General features: G+C 40.7%; 1 protein-coding gene across 1 annotated transcript in view; it reads right to left on the minus strand.

Moving 5' to 3' along the window:
* Positions 1–22,542, minus strand: part of KANSL1L (KAT8 regulatory NSL complex subunit 1 like) — a 120,998-nt gene that overhangs the window by 23,805 nt on the left and 74,651 nt on the right. The window contains exons 7-11 of the mRNA XM_089672153.1: positions 21,040–21,205; positions 17,053–17,163; positions 9,017–9,109; positions 2,524–2,612; positions 788–880 (exon numbers count right to left, since the gene is read on the minus strand). Of these exons, the coding sequence (XP_089528279.1) occupies positions 788–880; positions 2,524–2,612; positions 9,017–9,109; positions 17,053–17,163; positions 21,040–21,205 (552 nt within the window). The remainder of the gene's footprint in view (positions 1–787; positions 881–2,523; positions 2,613–9,016; positions 9,110–17,052; positions 17,164–21,039; positions 21,206–22,542) is intronic.

The following is a 22,542-nucleotide window of genomic DNA, read 5'->3' on the forward strand; positions in this document are numbered from 1 at the left end:
AAACAGACAGGTGTTATAACCCTCCATTACTCAAAAAAGTAAGAAAAAAGTTTTGCCTTTAGTTCATGTTCAGCTCTAAACTAATGATCTGTTAAGGCTTTTAAAGAATTACATATGAAAATTTGTGTACGGACATTTGTAGCCATATCATAGGCGCACACCATTTTATGGCTTGATAATTTTGTTCGCTATTTACTTGGCACAACCATATCTTTTATATTTCACCATAAAGGGTAATATCTTGCATTTATGTGCATTAAAATTAACGTCAGTGGGTTTTTTTCCACTAAAAACCTTTTTTGCTAAGATCATGGGATATAAAAACTACCACCATTTTATTCTCCAGGGTCTCTGCTTGCAGATATATTATATTTAATATTATAATATATTGATTGGCTGTTTTACCTAATCTTTAGGCCTAAAACATGCATTTTAATATGTGCACAAAATCACAAAACTAGCTCTGCCAGTGAAAGGAACAAATTGTAACTGCGCCTTTGTAGCAGAGGACACACTCTGTAGGATTGAATAGAGAGAGTATACTTGGTAAGTGTGGACTTCATTGGATGGTTTCCCCTCCCCCCCCTCTGGTATTAAATTATAATCCTTCAGAGCACTAGAATACAAACATTGCCCCTTTAAGGGGTTGTACACCTTTCACTATTCAAATTTCAGGTTTTGGACTTTGCTACATGTCCCATGTATTGAACTGTTTACCACCTGCAAAGAAACATTGATAGTTTTGCTGTAAATAATACTCACATTTGGTGGCATTCAAGAGGATTACCTGTGAGGAAGATTTCTGAGATGTTGGTGTCTTCATACTGATATCTTCAGAAGAGGATGGACTTTTGAAGTCACCAAACTGGCCAGAAGACCCCTAAAAAAATATATTTTTTTTCTTTATTTAAGAATGCAGGGGTGTCTTACAGAGTTCTGCTTTAACCCTCTCATCACCATGAATGTAGTACATGTATCCACAGCAGCAGGTGTTTTACACACACTACATGGAAATTTCACAAGCCAACTGCAGACATTCTGTTCTATTAGCTTAACCTAATCAGCTGTCTCAGTAAAAAAAAAATAAAAAAATCACAGCAAAATGCTATCACATAGCATGTCAGCCCCCTATTAGACAGCATTAAGGTTAGGTAAAAAAAAAAGCAAAACATTCAAATTACACTTAAGTGCTTAACCCCCACTCCCCCCAAATATCAAAATTTAAACACTTCAAGTCCAGACACTTTCACCCCCTTCCAGTCCAGGCCAATTTTCAGCTTTCAGCGCTGTCACACTTTGAATGACAATTGCACGGTCATGCAACACTGTACCAAAAAGACATTTTTTGAATTTTTTTTTGCGACAGATAAAACTTTCTTTTGGTGGTGTTTATTCACCATTGGGATTTTATTTTTTGCTATATAAATGAATAAGACCAAAATTTTGAAAAAAGGGTTTTTCTTATAAAAATCAAGTCAATTTATAAAATTTTTTTTAATTTGTAAATTTTTTTTTTAGATTATTAATTTATGTATTTTTTTTACATACTGTCACCCTAGCAGTACAGTGTCACCATAGTGACACTGTACTACTTGTGGGGGGTGATAAAGATTTTTTTTTTTTTTTTACACTGATTGCTTTTACATCCATAAAGGCTGTAAAAGCAATCATCTCTCCTCCTCTCTGGCTGCATTCCTGCAGCCATTGAGAAATACTGCAAGAGCTGTAATTGTCACAGCTTTTCACATGGTACAAGGCTTTTGTGAATAGCCTTGTACCATGTGACCTCTGTGATCATTCACAGAAATCACAAGTAGTAAAGAAAGATGTCAGGAAGTGACATCTTGTTTACTACTGTTCATGTGATCACTGATTGGCCAATCAGTGATCACATGAATCTGGACCTCACACAGTGCTCCCGTACAGCAGTGGTCCCGTCACACAGTGGCACAGATTGTCGTGCTGCACTCTCCCAGGGACCGTGCACATTCAGGGACCGTGCACATTCAGGGATCGGCAACGCTCCCATCCAGCCGTTTATTGACAATGGGCCGCATGGGAAGAGGTTAAAGACCCTTGTCCCCATGTACATAAACACAAGTGTTAGGGTTGCCTAGTATGAAAATATTGGTTAGGCTACATACTGGAGTGGGAACAATAATTTTAGAAACATGTATTTTGAAAGTATAACTAAATGTAGTTATACCTTTATGCCAATGAAAGGGATCAAATGTAACTACATCTTTGTAGCAGAGTACGCACTCTATAGGATTGAATAGAGAGCACATACCTTGCATCTGTGGGCCCCATTGGAAGGTGCCCCCCCTCCCCCATGAATTAATTATAATCCTTCAAATACTAGAATACAAATATTGCCGTAAAGAGGTTGTATACTATTTACTCTATGGTGACTTCAGCTTTGGGCCCTGCATGCCCCATGTATTAAACTTTTTTACCCTTTGCAGGGAAACACTGGAGGTGTTACTGGTCATACTCACATTCGATGGCTGTCAAGGGGATTACCTGCAAGGACGATTTCTGAGAAGTTGGTGTTGTCACACTGATATGATTAGTTTCAGCTTGAGCAGCATTGTTAGAGGTGTTTAAAGTCACTGTGTTAGACAAAAAGACAGTGGTTTCATGTATGAGACGTTATTATATATTCCATAGTCAGACTAGACTTTCTCTGCTCCTAGGATGGCACTCTCCACAGAATTATTTCTTTAATGTGTTTACAAACAACATATATGACAAATGTGTATAGCGGAAAGAAATGTTCTAAACTATCTAAAAAATATATCCAAAATTTTAAAAAGTACACTACAGGAGAAAATGGAAAACATGAAGTGACTCACTGACAATAGGCAGGCCATTCAGATCAGGCAAAACTTCTGCACTTCCTGGTATTGATGAAGTTTGCCTGCCCCCACCAACACAGTTTATAACTACAATAGGCTGCTTTACTGACCAATAGGAATTGGTGGAAGGGGTGGGCAACCGTAGGGATCTGCTGCCCTCAACTGTTAGCTGCTAATATCACTGTATAATTAATTATGTATTAGCACTTCCTCTCTTTGGGGAATAGCTTAATTGTATATGGTAAGCCCTCACCTTGTAAAACAACTAATTTATTTTAAAATAGAAATGAAAGACAAAACATTTGTGTATACATATAAAAAACCATTATAAATACCTTTTTCCCCAATTTTATTAGTGATTACATACCTCCTACCTCTAAGCTCTTTATGCAGCTTAGAACAGAGAGCTGGAGGAGGAGAAACAGCAGCACACTGAACTTCCCAGTGAATGACTATGCGGTAAGGGGGGGGGGGGCCTGTGAGCAGAAGTCTGATAATAAATTCCCAGCACAGCCAGAAAACTGACCATGCTGTTCTCTTATGTCTAGTGTAGTCAGTGTTTAACAGGAAATCAGAGGAACTGGCAGGAACACCAGGGATTTCACACAAAAAGGAGGCTATACAAAGAGAACAGGATACTTTTTCATACAAGTACATGCTACAGCAGGCACATATCAGGAATATGAAGTGTTGGATTTACATATCCTTTTGAAAACCTCAGAAGGAGGAAGTGGAGAGAGCGAGAAAGAATCTGATACCACATGTCCACAAACTGGAGCTGCATTACTGCAATACTCTATTTTTTCCAGACCAGAATTATTCTCATGTTATGCCCCTACTCTTGATATGAATTCTAGTGACAGATGAGTCTCTGACCTATTGTTATTATCTCATATGTACAGTGTCAGATAGATAAGGTCTGTGCTACTCTATGTATGTAGTGGTCACCTTCCAGTGTATTAGTAGGTAAACCAATTTATTGCAATAGAGTTTATATTCAGCTCCTGTCCCTTCTAAGCTGGCATTCTATAGCTAGTACTCGATAACCAGCATACACTATATCGCCAAAAGTATTGGGACACCTGCCTTTACACGCACAAGAACTTTAATGGCATTCCAGTCTTAGTCCGTAGGGTTCAATATTGAGTTGGCCTACCCTTTGCAGTTATAACAGCTTCAACTCTTCTGGGAAGGCTGTCCACAAGGTTTAGGAGTGTGTCTATGGGAATGTGTGACCATTCTTCCAGAAGCACATTTGTGAGGTCAGGCACTGATGTCGGACCAGAAGGCCTGGCTCGCAGTCCCCGCTCTGATTCATCCCAAAGGTGTTCTATCGGGTCAGGACTCTATGCAGGCCAGTCAACTTCCTCCATCCCAGACTTGCTCATCCATGTCTTTATGGACCTTGATTTGTGCACTGGTGTGCAGTCATGTTGGAACAGGAAAGGGGCCATCCCCAAACTGTTCCCTCAAAGTTGGGAGCATTAAATTGTCCAAAATGACTTGGTATGCTGACGCCTTAAGATTTCCCTTCTCCGGAACTATGGTGGCAACCCCAACCCCTGAAAAACAACCCCACAGCATAATCCCCCCTCCCCCAAACTTTACACTTGGAACAATTCAGTCAGGAAAGTACCATTCTCCTGGCAACCGCCATACCCAGACACGTTCATTGAACTGCCAGACAGAGAAGCATGATTCATCTCTCCAGAGAACACGTCTCTACTGCTCTAGAGTCCAGTGGTGGCAAGCTTTACGCCACTGCATCTGACGCTTTGCATTGCTCTTGGTGATGTAAGGCTTGGATACAGCTGCTCGGCCATGAAAACCCATTCTTTGAAGCTCTTTACACATTCTTGTTGTGCTAATCTGAAGGCAACATGAAGTTTGGAGGTCTTCAGCTATTGACTCTGCAGACAGTCGGCAACTTCTGTGCACTTCAGCATGCACTTAACCTGCTTTGTCTTTTTACGTGGCCTACTACTTCGTGGCTGAGTTTCTGTTGTTCCCTATTGCTTTCACTTTATTATAAATACCACTAAGAGTTCACCATGGAATATTAAGTAGCAATGAAATTTCACGGATGGACTTATTGCACAGGTCGCAACCTATCACGTTACCAGGCTTGAATTTACTGAGCTCTTCAAAAGCGACCCATTCTTTCACAAATATTCGTAGAAGAGGTATGCATGCGTAGGTGCTTGATTTTATACACCTGTGACCATGGAGGTGATTGGAACACCTGAATTCAATGATTTTGAGGGGTGTCCCAATACTTTTGCCAATATCCATATACAGTATTATGGTCCATATCCATAATATATGGTCCACATGCAATCATCTGATGGTCCGAACCACTCCTCGATACAGGATTTTGAACAATCCAAAAAGCCCATATGTTGTCAGGCTACAGCTTTGGCCTGCTGGCCGTTCGGTCCGTTGAGCTTCATGTGTGAAGTCTAATTACAAAATTTTGATTTTGCTTCATATCCATCCTGAAATAGTGATGACTATATCAGCTGAAACATCTTTGTACCATACCCCAGTGGTGCCCCCAACTAGGAGTTGTAAGGGCAGCATTTCCTGTTACGTGATCCTGTCTGGGGGGATTTGGGGAGCGTTGGATGCATATGTCCCTTGTTTTTTTGTGTAAAAAAAACTGTGGTAGCTCTCTTCATTCATAACTTGATGCAGGGTCTCTTGTCCTATTTAGGCACTCCTGAAGAAGAGATTGTTTGATGTCCTGAAATGTGTCAAGTGTCATATTATGACTTAAACCCCGCTTTGTGTTTGTATATAATCTAAGCTTAATGAATGTACAGTCGCTTGCATTTGTGGGTTATGGGAATTTTTTTTTATGTTTTGTACACAAAAACATTGATTAAACTTTTTATATTTAAAGTGCCTTTAAAGTCCCACCACAATTAGAGGGTTCTTTTCCGTTTTTACTATTGACAATATAGTGTATGCTAGAGCCAGGTTAGGCATCCGACAACCACTTCTGGTAGTCAGAGGTCTGGTTGCATGTCAGGTTAGAAACTACTAGGGAGGGACTAAAGCACAAAATAGATAAGCGGACTCTGAGTTCCAGTGTCACACCATGGTTTCTGCATGTGTGAAGCTGCATTCCAGGCTTGTTGGAGAACAATTGGAGGATCTCTTCAAATTTACATATTTTTAACAAGCAGTAAAAAAGCTTTGAAACAAGCCATCACTTACACCTATCAGCCATAACATACTGACAGAAAAAGAAAAACAGTGCCTTGAAGTATAGACTTTAAACAATTTTAATGGACCTAAAATCAGGCAACTCACATGGTAAAGTATGATAACAGGCTCATCAGACAACCAATGATAACCTGACTGCCATATCTCCAAGAGTGGACACTGGGAAGGACTGGGTAAGTAGCAGGAGTGGTGCGAGGAAGTCCAGCCAGCACCTCTATCACTCCATAGCTTCCACTGGAACACATTCTGGAGCACAGGTCCAATATGCAACGCGTTTCTCAGCATGCACAAAGTCCATAATGGACAGACATGCTCCTCTCTCAAGCTACTGATGGACATGATTAGAGAGCCTTATATGGACAAGCTGATAATGAGCAGGGGATGACACTGGCAGCTTATGGGACTGCAAGGCTCAGCGGGGTATAATTTAAAATAATGATACATTGTTTTACAAAAATATTTGAATACAACTAATTAAAATGGTTCTCCTTTAAAGATTTTGACAACTGACTCGATGGCTTCCTAGAAGTTTTCTCACTGGATAAGGGACAAGTGAGTATAGGTCTTCCAGAGGAAGCTAGTGGCAGGAAAAAGTATAATATAATCATAACTGCACCAAACGCTACACTTATCCAAAAAGCATAAAATTGGAATTTCAACTTACCTGTAAATTCCTTAACTTGAAGTACAGTGCAGGACATAGGATTGGTATTCATAAACCATGGTTTAGATGCTGCTACCTTCAGGTGATTGGACACTGGCAACAGCTTTTGGTAGCCCACCCCTAGAGCTTGCCCATATAACCCTACCTACTCTGTGAGACTCCAGTCTTCTTTAGCAAGCAATAAGCAGTGATCAAGACACAGAGTGCAAGGACCTATGTCCCGTACTGTGCTCAAAGATAAGGAATTTACAGGTAAATCAAAATTCCTATTGCCTTAATTGTACAGTACAAGACGCAAGACCAGTATTCATAGACTATGGGATGTACTCAAGAAATACAAATCAGGGGTGGACAACATACAGTAGCAACATAAACTGCCAATAGGCCCACAAAAAACACAAGGGTTAAACTTTTGGGGGAAGGAAATTTCTCCACTGCCACCACTACAAAAACATGTTCTCAATACTTTCCTCCATAATTCAGGTAAGAAGGTTCCACACAACCTCTGCCCACTAAACCGCATAGTGTGCTAGGAAACGGAGTCCATCTTAAGAGAAAACCTCACTTACTAATCCTTGTTGCCCATCACAGTGGGCATACCCTCGAAAGGGTCTTCAGGGTCTCGGAACCATAGAAATGAATCATGGTCCTGGACTCGTATAACACCCTGCAGCTAACTTCAAATGCTGCACTTCGTGCCAAGGTGAGTGCCTGACACAAACATTATAGGCTGGCCCCACAGAGTGGGGTATGGTCCCCAAAGTACAAACATACGACAATCGATCTGGAAAGGGCCAGGTAGAGCAGGGCGATAAGCACGCAGGATCTTGATGAAAAAAATTCAGATGAAAAAACTTAAAACTGGCAGACTAGGAACATACCACTTTAATTTAAAAAAAGAGACATTACTTTTGTGAAGAACAGGTCCAGCACCTAAGGAAACTAGCAAAAAAAATGGAATCTCACAGAGAGCACGAGGTTATATAGGTAGAAGCTAGGGATGGTCCTAGCAAAAGTTTCTGTCAGTGTCCATAAATCTGATGGTAGCAGCATAAAATATACATCCAGGACAAATTGGGCTTTCTATTGGTGGTAAATGGTAACAGATATCTCCTGTTTTGTTTTTTGTTTTTCTGTAATCAAGGGAAAACTGGCCTAAAATAGTAAAAAAATCATTTTTTTCGTAATTTAGCTGTAAATGTCTTGCTACTACCATAACCTACCACCAAAAAACAACCCAAACTGAATTATCCTGCTCCTGATGATCACAGTGATACCACATATGTGCATGTTATTTGTTGTTTGTACCCATAGTAAGGCTCAGAAACAATAGTGCACATTTTTTATTTTTATCCTACCTGAAACATCCTGACACTGACCGACACTAATACTACTTTTAAAAATGCTTTTTTTAAAAATCAAACCTGTCCAAATGTACTGATCATGACCTTTGACCCTGACTTTGACCTTCACTTGACTCTGATCTAGATCTAAGATTGATCTAGGTATTTTTTCTTTATTTCTTCGTTTTTTTTCTACTACACACTTTTGTTAACATTCTTCCTGCATGAAAGAGAAACAATGCTTCTCTCTGCTCAAAAAAAAACACAGGGGCAGGCTGCACAGTGACTGAGCACTGTGATAGCCAATCAGAGGCTAACATAGCGATCAGGTGACCCAGAACTAGGAGTCCCGGGTCCTGATCGTTAGTATGGAACCCAGGCATCCTGGTGACAGCCCAGGATCTGTGCTGGGAGTACGCTCCCAGCACAAACACTGATACACATATATGGCCCCATGGAAAAAAGCCCAGTTCTGTAAGGACGCATATATGTGTATGGTCTGTGTAAAGGGGCTAAGCTGGTTTTGTTTTTTTTATTGAAGCTCTGTGGTGCAGTGCTAGTAGAATCCTCTGTTAACAAGAAAAAATGAACCGTAAAATCACAGCACACAAAAAAGTGCACAGAAATGGCCAAACCTCCGAATACAAAGGGCCTCTAACCCTGAACTTCCCCAGGGTGTAAGGCTCCTGACAAGGTACTCCATGGCTGAAGTTGGTTGGGAAGAGGTAAAAGACCCGAAGGCCACAGAACTTCCCACTGGCCAGGACAGGCCCTGATAACCTGCACCCTCTGTCTCTGTGCATAAAGTATAAAAGCAACAAACACACATGCAGTACAAAGTGCTAGTGATAAATAGTGAAAGTACAACATTGCTTTACTGACAAATGCTCTGTTATTGACAATACAGTAATAGAAAGATTTACCCAGATCAGTCACCCTTGCACTGCTCCTTTCATCCTTACACGGCTCATAGAAAGACTCTGGAGTAGTACTACTTGTAGATGAATTGTTCGTATCTAGAGGCAAAATCAAATAAATAGTTAATGAAGGAAGCCAAATATTCTGGTACAGGCATGCACCAGGCACGTTCTGTATACCGGTATTCCATTGTACACTGGGAGAATTAGAATATGCCCTGCAGAAACCAATTAAACGCATTATGTGTATCCTATTGCCTTGTGTTTGTCTTTGCACAACATTAGCCAAAGAAAATATACTCCCTTTACGGTTTAGTGAACCCAGCTAGCAGTCATAATCTAGTTTGTTTTACTCTGCATTAACTAAAACCCAGAACACAAACATATATATATGGAGAATCTAAAATAATTCACAGAATGGATTCCAAAATAATTATAGTACATTCCTTATCCTATTAATACATTTGTCTAAAACACCAATGGTTGAACCAGCAGAAGAGTACTGGTTAGTGCAAGCACACCAAGTTGATGAGGCAGCTTTGATTAGAGAGACCTCATGAAAGGTTCATAGAGTCTAGGCTTTTTTCCCTCTGTTTGCACCGGGTAATCTGGCCAGTAACACACCTCCTGTATTAGAGTGCCCTCACTCTGGATGAAGGAGCACAAGGGACACCTTTGGACAGCAGCATTGTTATTCTGGGGGGGAGAGGAGTGTTAGGTGTATTAGCCGATTTGGATACACTAACAAATTAAAGCCAAACTCCAGCTAGCAGTGCAGTTAGACAAGCAGTTACAGCAACAGTTTTTCCTTTTGGGATAAAGATTTCACATCCATAAAAAAATCTGATCACTGTAATCACCCCTGTCAGTGGTAAATGGTTTGTCTCAACATTCTAAACTGCCACATTTGCAGGACAGCTTGTTCTGTTGAAAAACAGAAAAGCCCTGCTTGAGGATTTAAAGTTGTCCTATAGTGATAAATCTACCTTTATGGATGTTCCTGGGAAGACTACATCACCAAAGAGATCTGGACTTCTAAATGCAAGATCCCGGGGGAAAAAAAAAGGGCATTTTTTTCCCACAAATGATTGTAATATTGTACAACACATGTGCTAGATGAGATGCATGACGTCATGACATTACAATCAGCTGCTTGGAGAAAAAAAAAAACTTGCAAAATGTCAGGGGAAAGTCTTTTTTTTCTAATAGGGTAATGTAGTACAGCACATGCATGAGATAAGGCACATCATATAAATCAGCGGCTAGTTTCCTTGTAATCCTCTGCCGATTCACCGATAACATCATATGCCTCATTTTACACATGCGCCATACTGGCAGGGGACACAAAGTGCTGAGATTAGGGAAACTGTGTTAGGAGGTAGGTCAATCTTTTAACTTTATTAAAGCTTCAACACTAACTCGCACATCTGATGCACACGAGTATGAAAATGATGATTAGTTTTCCCTGTGCACATCTGTAAGCAGGTGATAATTGCGGTTACTTTTTGGTTATTTTGCCAGTGTTACCGTATTTAAATATTCTGGCTGATTGCTGCAGGGGTCAGGTTGTGTGTTTTTCCTCTGAAGATGTGTCATATCCTGTTTATGTAGGTATATATACTGCTGCAGAGGACCAGCCCAGGGCTGCCCATGGGACCCATTGAAGTTTGATGGTCAGAACAGACTGCTGTGCTGCAATTCCTCCTCTGCTGCCACTATCCCTACAAAGGGCCCATGTTCAGGAACTTCAGTTATTATGGACATTATCCATCACAGGTATGGGTGCACAATGTCTTAAGCACCTACCTTATCTTTTGGGAAACCAGCTAGGGACAGTGTTATGTTACAGCAGCACAGACTCATCTGCCGCAGACAAATTATGTGATGATTGAGGAGAAATGTATTTGTGCTTCCTGAAAGCCTCAGCAAAAGGAACCTATTTTAAGCCATCAATGGTGGAGAAGGATCTGGGAGTTCTGGTAGATCACAAGCTTAATAATGGCATGCAACGCCAAGCTGCAGTTTCTAATGCGAGCAAAATCCTCTCTTGTATTAAAAGAGGTATAGACTCCAGAAAGAGAGCTATCATATTACCCCTCTACAAATCATTAGTAAGGCCTCATCTGGAATATGCAGTTCAGTTTTGGGCACCAATTCACTAAAAGAACATTGGGGAACTGGAGAAAGTACAGAGAAGGGCAACCAAACTGATAAGAGGCATGGAGGAGCTCAGCTATGAGGAAAGATTAGAGGAACTGAATTTATTCTCTCTTGAGAAGAGGAGATTAAGGGGGATATGATCACCATGTATAAATACATCAGTGGTTCATAAAGTGAACTCGGTGTAGTTATTCACCCTGAGGTCATCACAGAGGACAAGGGGGCACTCTTTATGTCTGAGGAAAAGAAATTTAATCTCCAAACACGGAAAGGTTTCTTCACAGTGAGAGCTGTGAAAATGTGGCATAGACTCCCTCAAGAGTTGGTTCTGGCCAGCTCAGTGGATTGCTTTAAAAAAGGTCTGGATTCTTTCTTAGATACACAGAATATAACTGGATACTAACATTTATAAGTAAAGTTGATCCAGGGAATATCAGATTGCCTCTCGGGGGATCAGGAAGGAATTTTTTCCCCTGCAGGAGCAAATTGGATCATGCTTTGCTGGGGGTTTTTTTGCCTTCCTCTGGATCAACTGTGGGTATAGGTTTATAAAACTTTTTTTTTTTTTTTTTTTTAATGGTTGAACTGGATGGACTTTTTTTCAGCCAGATTAACTATGTAACTATGTAAGCAAAGAAGCTGCTAGTCTCTTTGGCTAACCAGAGTGTCTACTATGGGATAAGTCTAACCTTGGTGTGTCTGAAGAACCTTACAATAGGAGCTAAAGCCATTTAACCCTCTGAGTTAAGCAGCCTTAGGTTGCTGTTAGAACATTTGTACCTGGTAACCCCTGTGGTTGAGTACATTTGCAGAACAAACACACTTGGATGGTGGCCAGTTTGAGAGGAAACAGGTGACAGTGGCAAGAGACTGTAGCCCAGTTGGGTGGGATATCCGGTACACTTTATGTCCCTCACCTCGTGGTAATTATATTGAGACCCACTGTGGCACAGGGTCAACCAGAGGCCTGGCCTGAGGTGTCACAAGAGCAAGGCCTTGCGTGAATGATAAAGTAGTGGCTTCCTGAGATGTGAGCTGTTATGGCGAAGAGAATTCATAATACAGTGTGACAGGATGGGTCAAGTGTTTGTGTCCAAGAAGGGACACGGGAAACTAGAGAGATGTGGGGCATGCTCTGCATCACCACCCTATAACAGGTAATCCTCAAGGTGAGAAGAGGTTATGTGCCTAGGAACCAAAGTGTGAATAATTCCTGTAATGGCTTGTGGTTTGCAAAGTCACTCCTAACACCCGCACACTAAATGAGAGAAATAATTCTAGCACAAATATTTACAGTAAACATTAAATTGATGAGGTGTAAAGACTCTTAAAATGTTGCCTATGGATAATTTTGAGTACCGTAGTTTATTTGCCATTTCACAGGTATGCACTGTTTTGCAGTTAGAGGTATTTATTTACTTGATGCAACCTCATCTCTAACAATTTTTTTTCACATTAAGCCTGGGTTCACATATGTGCAGTGCGGTATATCGCATGTGATTCGCACAGGAACTGCACCGCATTCCTCTGCAAATCACATGCGATTTATGTGCGGTGCGATTGGAGCCATACATTTTGTATGGCTCTATTCGCACCACACCCGCACCAAAAACGTGCAGGACCCTTTTTTGGGTCCGCACTAGAATTGGATGGCATGGGTATACACACCTATGCAATCCGATTCTGCACATCACACATCGTTTTGCAGACTGCTTTCGGGGTATTGTTCACTTAACATACACACCTGCAGCGTTTCGCATGAACGGGGTGCCATTCTGGTGCGGTGCGGAATTCGCACTGAAATGAGAGTTCCGCCCCGCATCAGTGTGAACCAGGGCTAATTGTAGTGCACCCAAACACAACAGAACACCCATTATTTTTTTTTTTCTTAAATTATAAGTGCCATCATTTTATTCAACATATTTCTTGCTTTTAGAAAATGTATAACACTTTGGGGTTTTCAGTAATCTTGAATCCTAAAATGCGCACTTTAACACGTAGAAAAACAAAAAACAAAAAAACAAATGGTTCCAGCAGCAAAAGGATTAAGTTAACCGCACACATGTTCCATTCTGAGTGTACTTACAAAGTTTTTTTAAAACAAAAGGAATTTTGTTGGTTGTTGGATCAAGTACAGAGATAGGTTTTCAGTGTTCCATTTGTTGCAATACGGTATTGTAATTACCTTGGTATTTTTTCCTTCTTTCTTTGGCTTTTCTTTTACTTTGTTTATTCATTTTATTAATATTAATTTTGCTTCCCTATTCATTTTTATTTTATTTGAGATATTATAAATAAAGTCATGTATATAGAGAAGTATAGATAAAGAAATCTTGATTGCCCAATATCTTTAAGATCTATAACACTCTTGTATTGCAAGGGCCTGCCTGATTATGTTACTGCTGGAATACATTGTTCATGTGTTTTGTGCAACTTCATCTACCAGTAGATGGCAGTGTTAATAAGTCTGTAGCTGCATCTATGATAGAACTCTATGTCTTTTCTCTATAATAAAAGTTCCTGTTTCCTGTTAGCAGAGAAGCTTGGTACTTTGCTGAGCACTGGTGATGCTATATGGAAAATTTTTGGTTTTTAACTTTTTTTCTGCGGTAATTGTAAGCCAGCTCCATCATCTTTGTAATGTGTATAAGTAAAGCCATGATCTTTCAAAATATTCATCTGAGGACACAATAGCCAAAAGCAGCAGGCACCTTGTAAGCTTCCCCTATCCAGATGTTTGCCACCTTCCAAAACTGTATCCACTCACTCACTGGTCCCAAAAACAAAACCAATTTACACTGACTGCAACTGAACTGGTGGCCTGAACTGGCCCTATTTGCCATACAATTGTCCTCCCGCCAAACCTTCAGCATATTTTCAGGAATATTATTTCGGATTTCAGGTGGCATCATCACAGAAAAGCACATCAGATTGCTATTTGCGAGCAAAGAGAGGTTGACATTCATCAAAATGCAAGACTGGCTAAGCCATGACTTTCTGATGTCCATTCCCAATGCCACCAAATGTGGCTATTAAGAAAAAGAGAAAAAGACCATAGCCACGACCACCAATTGGTTCTGCAAATGTTCCCGCAGCCAAAATACTCCATTACCTCCATTTGATCATCTTCACAATTTTCTAGGCACAATCCAGAAAAGATGCAGATATTGAAAAGGAGTCATAATCTTTTCTCACCAATTACACTCTCCCACACAGAAAGGTCTCTAAAACCTAACTTTTTGTGAAATCTGCAATTTGTGGAGTGAATATCCTCGAGCTAGTCGTGTCAGAACAACTGTTTTCTGATCTATAAATATATATATTCCTTACACTATCAATAGTTAATGGAAAAAATGGGCTTGGCTTGTATTCTTAACAGTTTACACTTTTAAAAGGAAATCTGTAAAATTAATTTTAATGTAGAAAACCCCTTCAGTGAAGTGTAGTGCAGGGGGTCATTCACACTACATTCCCAGGAATCAGCTGAATGACACTTGCTCAAAGACCAAAGGTTACTCATTTTGATTTACCTTTCTCTTGTTAAACAAAAACCTAACACAGTGCAAGCATTGTTTTCTAAGTGGTACAGCTGAGTGCTTGGGAGTTTTCTTATGCTGTGCACTTACGATCAAATGGCTCTCTCACATGACTTGTTTTGGTTATATATTGACTGAGTAATTTACTGGCATTTCTCTTTGCAGTGTTTGGTCTTTGCTGTCCTAAGTGAACTTGTACAGAGAACAAGGTTAACCTCCAGATAAGCTTTTTCTAAATGTAGTCATTTATTCATAGGCACTAGTGTGTCTACTTCGACCATTTAGAGTTAGAACCACACTTGCTAAGGCACATGATAACTTTATGTTACTTCCAACTATATTCATCAATGTAAGTGACTAACTTTATTTATCACATAGAAGCAGGGTTTAACCACTTCCAGACCGGACACTTTTACCCCCTTCCTGACCAGAGCAATTTTCAGCTTTCAGCGCTATCAACTTTAAATGACAATTGTGCGGTCATGCAACACTGTACCCAAATGAATTTTTTACCATTTTTTTGAGACAGATAAAGCTTTATTTTGGTGGTATTTATTCACCGCTGGGATTTTTATTTTTTTTGCTATGTAAATGGAAAAGTCCCAAAATTTTGAAGAAATGTGTTTTTTTTAATACAATTTTGCAAATAAATAATATTCCATCATAAATCTTGGCCAAAATTTATTCTGTTATCTTTTTAGTAAAAAAAAAAAAAAATCCAAATTAGTTTATAAGCAAAAATTATAATTTTTAAACTTTTTTTTACATTTTTATTTTTTTTTTTATTTTTTATTTTTATTTTTTTTTTACATACTGTCACCCTAGCAGTACAGTTTCACCATGGTGACACTGTACTACTTGTGGGGGGCGATGAAGATTTTTTTTTTTTTTTTTTACACGGATTGCTTTTACACCCATATAGGATGTAAAAGCAATCATTTCTCTTTCTCTCTGTCTGCATTCTTGCACTCATTGAGAAGTACTGAGTGAGCTGTGATTGGTCACAGCTTGTCACATGGTACAAGGCTGTTGTGAATAGCCTTGTACCATGTGACCTCTGTGATCACTCACAGATTTCACACGTAGTAAGCAATGATGTCACAAGTGACATCATTGCTTACTACTTTGCATGTGATCACTGATTGGCCAATCAGTGATCACATGATCGGGACCTCATACAGAGGTCCCGTCCGACGATCGGTGTTTCACTGTGTCCGGAGGACACAGCGGGCACCGGATTGCGGTGCTGCGCGCTCCCAGGGAGCGCGCACAAGCAGGGGGGGGAGGCCGTTTATAAACGGCCACCCAACCCTGCAGTGCCACCGTCCGGCCGTTTATATGCAACGGCCGGTCGGGAAGTGGTTAAATTAGCACTTATGTTTTAAAGAGACCCTGTATCTAGATATATGGTGTAGGCACCAAGAGGTACCAACACATATCTGCAGCATCTTTAAGAAACCTACGGATACAGACAGATAACAGGCAAAACTTTGGCACTGCCACACTGAGATAAAGCTTGCCTGCCGAGGCAACCCTTCATAGGGATAAACCCATGGGAATTGGAGGGAGTGGAACTTAGAAGAAAGCTTTGGCACTACCTGGAAGTGTTGGAGTACTGACTGTCAGTCTGTATCTACAAGTTCTTTGAAACTGCTGCAGGTTTAGAAGTCTCAAACAGAGCAAATTCTGTACTCCTGCGTTGGGGATGGACTCAGCAGAGACTAAGGTGACAATTCAAATATCCTGGAATATGCACTCCTTGCTGCCCTCAATGGACCGGGGTAGTCCAAAGTAACTGGATGCAATGGAAAACAAAAAGAGAGCGCATCGGCCTAGTGCATTATTGTAAAAAATATTTATTAAAAGGATAAAAAAGAAGGTATCATACTCACAATGGACATATAAAACAAAAGGCACATCACAATAAACAGCGGTGTCCAATCCATATAGCATCTAAGTCCACAACAATGGAACCCTGGACTTCCAACTGTCTAACGTGTTTCGAAGACTCAGCCTCTTCCTCAGGGCTCTGTGGAGTTAGATGCTATATGGATTGAACAACGCTGTTTATTGTGATGTGCCTTTGTTTTATATGTCCATTGTGAGTATGATACCTACTTTTTTATCCTTTTAATAAATATGTTTTAAGATAATGCACTAGGCCGGTGCGCCCTCTTTTTGTTTTCCTTTACAGGTATAGAGGTGCCTGCACTTTTTAGCTATTTCTAGAGACAATTTTTTAATAACTAAAAAATGTTATGAGAGGCTTTAAAAGTTAAACCATTTTAAAATGGGAAATTAAATTAGTAACCATCCAAATAAAAAGAAACAACTGAGCAGACGTACAGTAAGGGTGGCATCCATCTTCTTTTTGTATGAGTAGATTGTTATCCGCAGCATCGCCCCTAATTTCTCTGTTCTTTAGCAAAGCATCAAGGCAAAGCTGAAGAGGGATGTCTGGAAGACAAATTATTATACTTAGAGAAAAAAAAACACTGTATGCATTACACAGCTTAGAGTAGAACAATGGTTCCCATTAAAAAAAATGTGTTGCAGCAAAAAACATGTGTAAAAATAAAAACATCCACCCTAGTGTGTAAAACAGTCCAAACTATATGATCTTCAACCTGTATACTTCCTCCAAAATGTGCACACTTAAAGAGGGCAAATGTGCTCAGAGCCAGAAGACTTTACTTGTGTATAAAGATTCCATCCACACTCATCCACATTCGGTCCCCCAAACACCTTATTTCCTCATATTACAATTGAAATACAAAGAAAGACCCATTCTGAGTAGTACCCATCAAAAATAAAAGCTTTATTTGCCTTAGTTAAACTCACAAGCATGGACGACTTGTCACATAGCCATATAGGAATACCACTACCTTGCTGTATCAGCGTTCTTCTGGCTGGACCACCTTACTAGCCTAATGAAATGTAAACAACGTGGGTGGAGCCAAAGCATCTGACATATTGCATCATTGGGCAGGACTTCATCAGAGATATGGTGATATCACTGATGAAGTCCAGACCGGTCATGCAACTTTATTAGTCAGATCGCAAGACTGGCTTCCAGTATTTCTGGGTACTTTTAACCACATCTCCCGTTTTTATTTTTCTCTCTAGGAGAACGTTTTAAAATGTGGACTGCAAACGGTCATGTGTTCTTTTCTCAATGCTTTATTTTCCTGAATAATTGTGTCAAAGCATTTTTTTTATACCTAAGCAGCATTAGCACTTTTCAGAAGCATAACGGTGCCCAAATATCACCCTACATTGTCCCTAAGAGGTTTGGCAGCATTAGTTCCCATAATCACTTGCAAGGACGTGCAAGCAGGGTTGAAAGGCAGCCAGACACTACTAAGGGAGGAAATTAAGATGTCTCTGTCCCACTAAAAGAACAATTAGGGAGAAGAGGGTGTTGTGCTGACATACAGTATAATGTTGGCACATTGCTCTGTTGTCCAGATTACTCAATCAGGACCTACAATGCTGTTTACAATTTTAGTGCAGCTGTGTCAGAGGTGTCAACCCAATATTGAATAATAAACTAAGGCTGAATTTCTGGCAGGATCACTGGGTATTTTTTTAATGGAAATAGCAATTAGAAAGAAAAAATACAGTGGGCATTTTGTATCTGTATGCTCATGTCATGTTTACTTTTTTAATTGTGACAATACATACAAAGATTACAAAACTGCAATTATTTGTGTTCTTTGTATCTGCCTAGAATTTAGCTTTAGGGCCGGTTCACACTAAGAACCGCATAAGAAAGTGCTGTGTATAGAGTGGGCAGGAAAAAAAAATGTCCTAATAGTGGAGTTTAATAAAAATGTCCCAATAGTGGAGTTTACAAGATAACATACTGCTAGTTTATGTCTAATGCCCCGTATACACGGGCCAGATATTGAAATAATGAAATTAGCCGTTACAGTAGAGACGGTCCACCTTCTGGGCTGTGTGTACAGCTGCTTGTCCAACAGAAGCCAGTCTCAAGTCAATTGGCTGCTGGTTTTCCAGGCCTCTTGTCAAACGAGCATTCTGGAAAACCTGCAGCCGATCGGTATTTGATCAGCCCTTGCAGCCAATGGCTGTGAGATATGACCGATATGTTGGCGGGCCCCCTGTCAAAACACAATAGCACAACAGGGAGATCGCTGTACTAACATCGCATAGGAAGAACAGCGATCTACTCAGTTTTTTTCGTTCAGCCTGCTGGGTTGAATGAAAAAAAAAAAAAAAACTTAATGTGTGTACCGGGCTTAAAACTGTAAAGAAGTTTATGTTGACAGCTTGCTTTGGATCAGGGGCTCCCTTGGCACACTGAAATGATATGAAATTAACGGAGTTCTGAAGCTTTTTTGTGCTGCATCTCTTTGGACACAGCATATCCCAATAAAATACAGGCAAAGGCAGTCTTCTGCTATGCATCATATTCAAACGCATGCATTTTGTCAGCACTGCTTTCAGGTGCAGAAGGCAGCATTTGCCAACAACTGTCTATACAAGCCCTAAGTGGTGTATCAGGCCTCCTGCCGATATGCACAAGGCTCTTCCTAGTGAGGAAGATGTAGACACACACCACCAGAGGACAGCTGGATTATTTTCCACCTACTTCCTCCTGGCTCTCTTCAGTGAACTTCCCCAGACCCAACTTGATCCCTGGTCTCAAGGTTTCAAAAGGGGCCACCCAGCCTAGCTGGCACCTATCTCTAAAGTCTTCTTCTAGAAACCTGCACCAGAGGCCTTCTCCAGCAGGACTGGACCCAGCAAAACTGCACTCTGCTGCTCAGGCCTCAGGCTGTTTATGGGCTCTCTCACCACCTACTGGGCACATTCCCCCAGAGATTGGCTGGTGTGCCATAAATATTCATGCTGCCTGCCCTGTTCATCCTCCCACTTTGATCCTAGAATCCTCTAAAAGACAGGGGGAAGTAACAGAGCAGCAACTTGTGAAACATGAAGCAGCCCTATACAATCCATTCCTGCTCCTTTGATTATAGTGGAGCCAACTAAATTTGCCTAGCAGCCTACACTTTTCTAGGAGAGCACTACACTTCCCTAAATCTATGATTATATAATGAGCAGAGTTTTGCGTCTTCTATCTTTTTCGCTGCAGAGGAGGGGGTCCTAATTCAGGTTGCATGGTATGTATTGGCTGGTCAGTGGCTGAGCACTGTTGAGCATCAGAAGAATGCATAGCAAAATGAGGTTGGGACGTTTGGAGGTTGTCCATATCGACGTACATGGACAGTAGATGTAAAAATGATAGACATTCATTGATTTCCTCACCCCACCCATGCTAAACAGGGTGGATGAAGGAATCTCCCTTGCCGACTATTGTATTTTGACAGCCAGTGCCTGTCAAGACTACCCGACCAATGACTGTATCTGAACGGATGCAGCCGCTGTTCAGCCAACAATTTTCTGCCCACCTCCTTCAAATGTTTAAAGGATAAGTTCACCTTTGGGAACATGTTACACATTCTACCGATTTTTAGGATGGAACATGTTCCCATAGCCGCAGCTGCGCCTGCCATCCCCTCCTCCCTCTGACAGATAGTATGGGAAAACTTCTCTCCGTACTGTCAGATTTGAAAACAGTGCTCTGCCCACACGGCCGCATCACTCATTCACAGAGTTCTGAGAATGAGTGCCTACAAGTCCCAACACCCTTGCTAGCTTGTAGTTTTCATGAACTATCACGGTGCTGTGAAGTGTCGTGGTAGTTCATTGAAGCTTCCTGTCAGAATATCTGCTTGACCGTACATCCCGTATGGCAAGCAGATATTCTGGCAGGTCTGCAGGAGACCTGCATGGCATCAGTGATTCACTGATCACTGGTGCCATGCTTTCCAGGCTCCTTTGGACAAAAATAATAAATGCGCATCTTTTTACCTGCAAAAAAATGTGCATTTATTATTTTTGTCCAAAAGGTGAACTTATCCTTTAAAGATATCAGGCAGGGAGGTGCCGACAGGGCCACCCACAGAATTTGAATTTTGGTTGCTTCATTGGTAAGCAGCTGAAATTTCCTCTGTGTATTGGCCAGTGTTAAGAGAATTAAAAAGTGCTAAAGAGGAAAATGTTTTAAAAAAGAATTAAAAAAAAACAAAAAACAGTGAGTGAATAGAAGGGAAGGGGAAGTTGTGCATGCCTGGAAATGCATACAGAGCAAATTGCTCATATACTATATATCTTTCTTCTAGCTATGAACTGATGAGCGGCTTGCCTTTGCTCTTTTATTTGCCTGTGGTAAATCTCTGACATATAGATCATTACATTTTCTACAAAAGGGCATAACCTGCAATAGAATTCTATAAGTGTACTTACCAGACGGCAGTGATAAGACAGGATGGAAATGCGGTTCTATCTCACACACATTGCTATTCACTAACACAGGTTTCTGCGGCTTGTCACAACAGGTCCAGGTGGAGTGGTGCTTTGAGGATTGCAGTGACTCATTACAGCAATAAACAGCTTTGTGGGAGAGCATAGCCTGCAGAGATCAGATCATAACCATGTAAGTATCAGGGAAACATACAACCAACATAATCTAAACAGTCAAAACGGCTTATTATTTATACTAAATAGAACATTTTAAAAGTATCTTCAGACATTAGAAGCAGATATACAGTGTTATATGCTACATTCAGCTCCGCACTCCAAATCTGAGTAGTTAAATATAGCAGAAAACAAATATGCAATTAAAAGTAGTTGCAAACCCTTACATATACCCAGTGAAGTGACCTGGCCTCCGGTAATACACAGAGATGAAGCAAATACTCCTACATAAGGTGTACCAGTTTATCTGCCATCTCTCCTTCAAAGTCCAGAATTTATAAAGCTTGTCTGAGTTGTCAAAAAAAAGGGGGCGGAGAGCTAAATTACATGCTGCAGAGTTCAGTGAGGAGAGCTCTGACAGACAATTGGAGGGGAGGGAAGGGAACCCCCCCCCCCCTCACCCAGCTCACAGAAACTGTCAATCAGCTGGAGCTCCCTATCCTGTCACCTTTTTTTCCTCTTGGTGTCAGGAAAACTTGTCAGAAGTGACTCATGCTAATAGCAGGGGAACAAAGCAGCTGACAGAAATTACACTCAGTGCTCTGTGCTTTGTTCATATTTCATGTCTGAGGTTTACAAACACTTTAAAGTAAACCATAAAGTTTTTCATCATGGGTGGAGGGGACCTTCAGTGAAAACTATATGTCAAAACAATCAGTAGATTCAGATCTATACGAATTATACATACATATTCCACTAAAGTTTAGGTTGGCCCTGCCATCTTAACCTTAAAGTTGGCCCTACACAATCAGATTTTTTTTGCTCAGCTTGAGGGCCGAATGAAAAAGATCTAACGGATTTCTCCATCAATGCTATATTGTACAGCATGGGTGGACGAATCTCCCACTGCAGGTATTGTATTCTCACAGGTGCCACCAGTCAGAATGCCAGAACAGATGCTGCAACAGATTGGATGCAGCCCTGGTTTGGCCGAAAATGTTATGACTTGCTCCTTCAATTTTTCAATTAAAGAATGTTGGGTGGAAGGATGACAAATTGGCCATCCACAAAGCAAAATCTGGCTGGTTCATCAGGAACCAGCTGAAATTCACACATAGTATGGCTAGCCTAATTCCCCTTTCACACGGGCGATCTGATCAGGTCAGCCTTTCAGTTTTTCTGGTAGACTTGATCAGATGGTCCATGTATCCCTATGGACTGGTGGGTGTAAATGGACTTGTGTTTGTTTACACCTGCCTACCTCAGATCTGATCCGGTCCACTTAAAAAAAAAAAAAAAAAAATGAAGGGGATCCATTCCCTTCCATCTAGG

The sequence above is a fragment of the Staurois parvus genome, unplaced genomic scaffold (genome assembly GCF_062004578.1).
Source record: "Staurois parvus isolate SC_StPar_1 unplaced genomic scaffold, SC_StPar_1.0 ptg000011l, whole genome shotgun sequence".
NCBI classification, from domain to species: Eukaryota; Metazoa; Chordata; class Amphibia; order Anura; family Ranidae; genus Staurois; species Staurois parvus.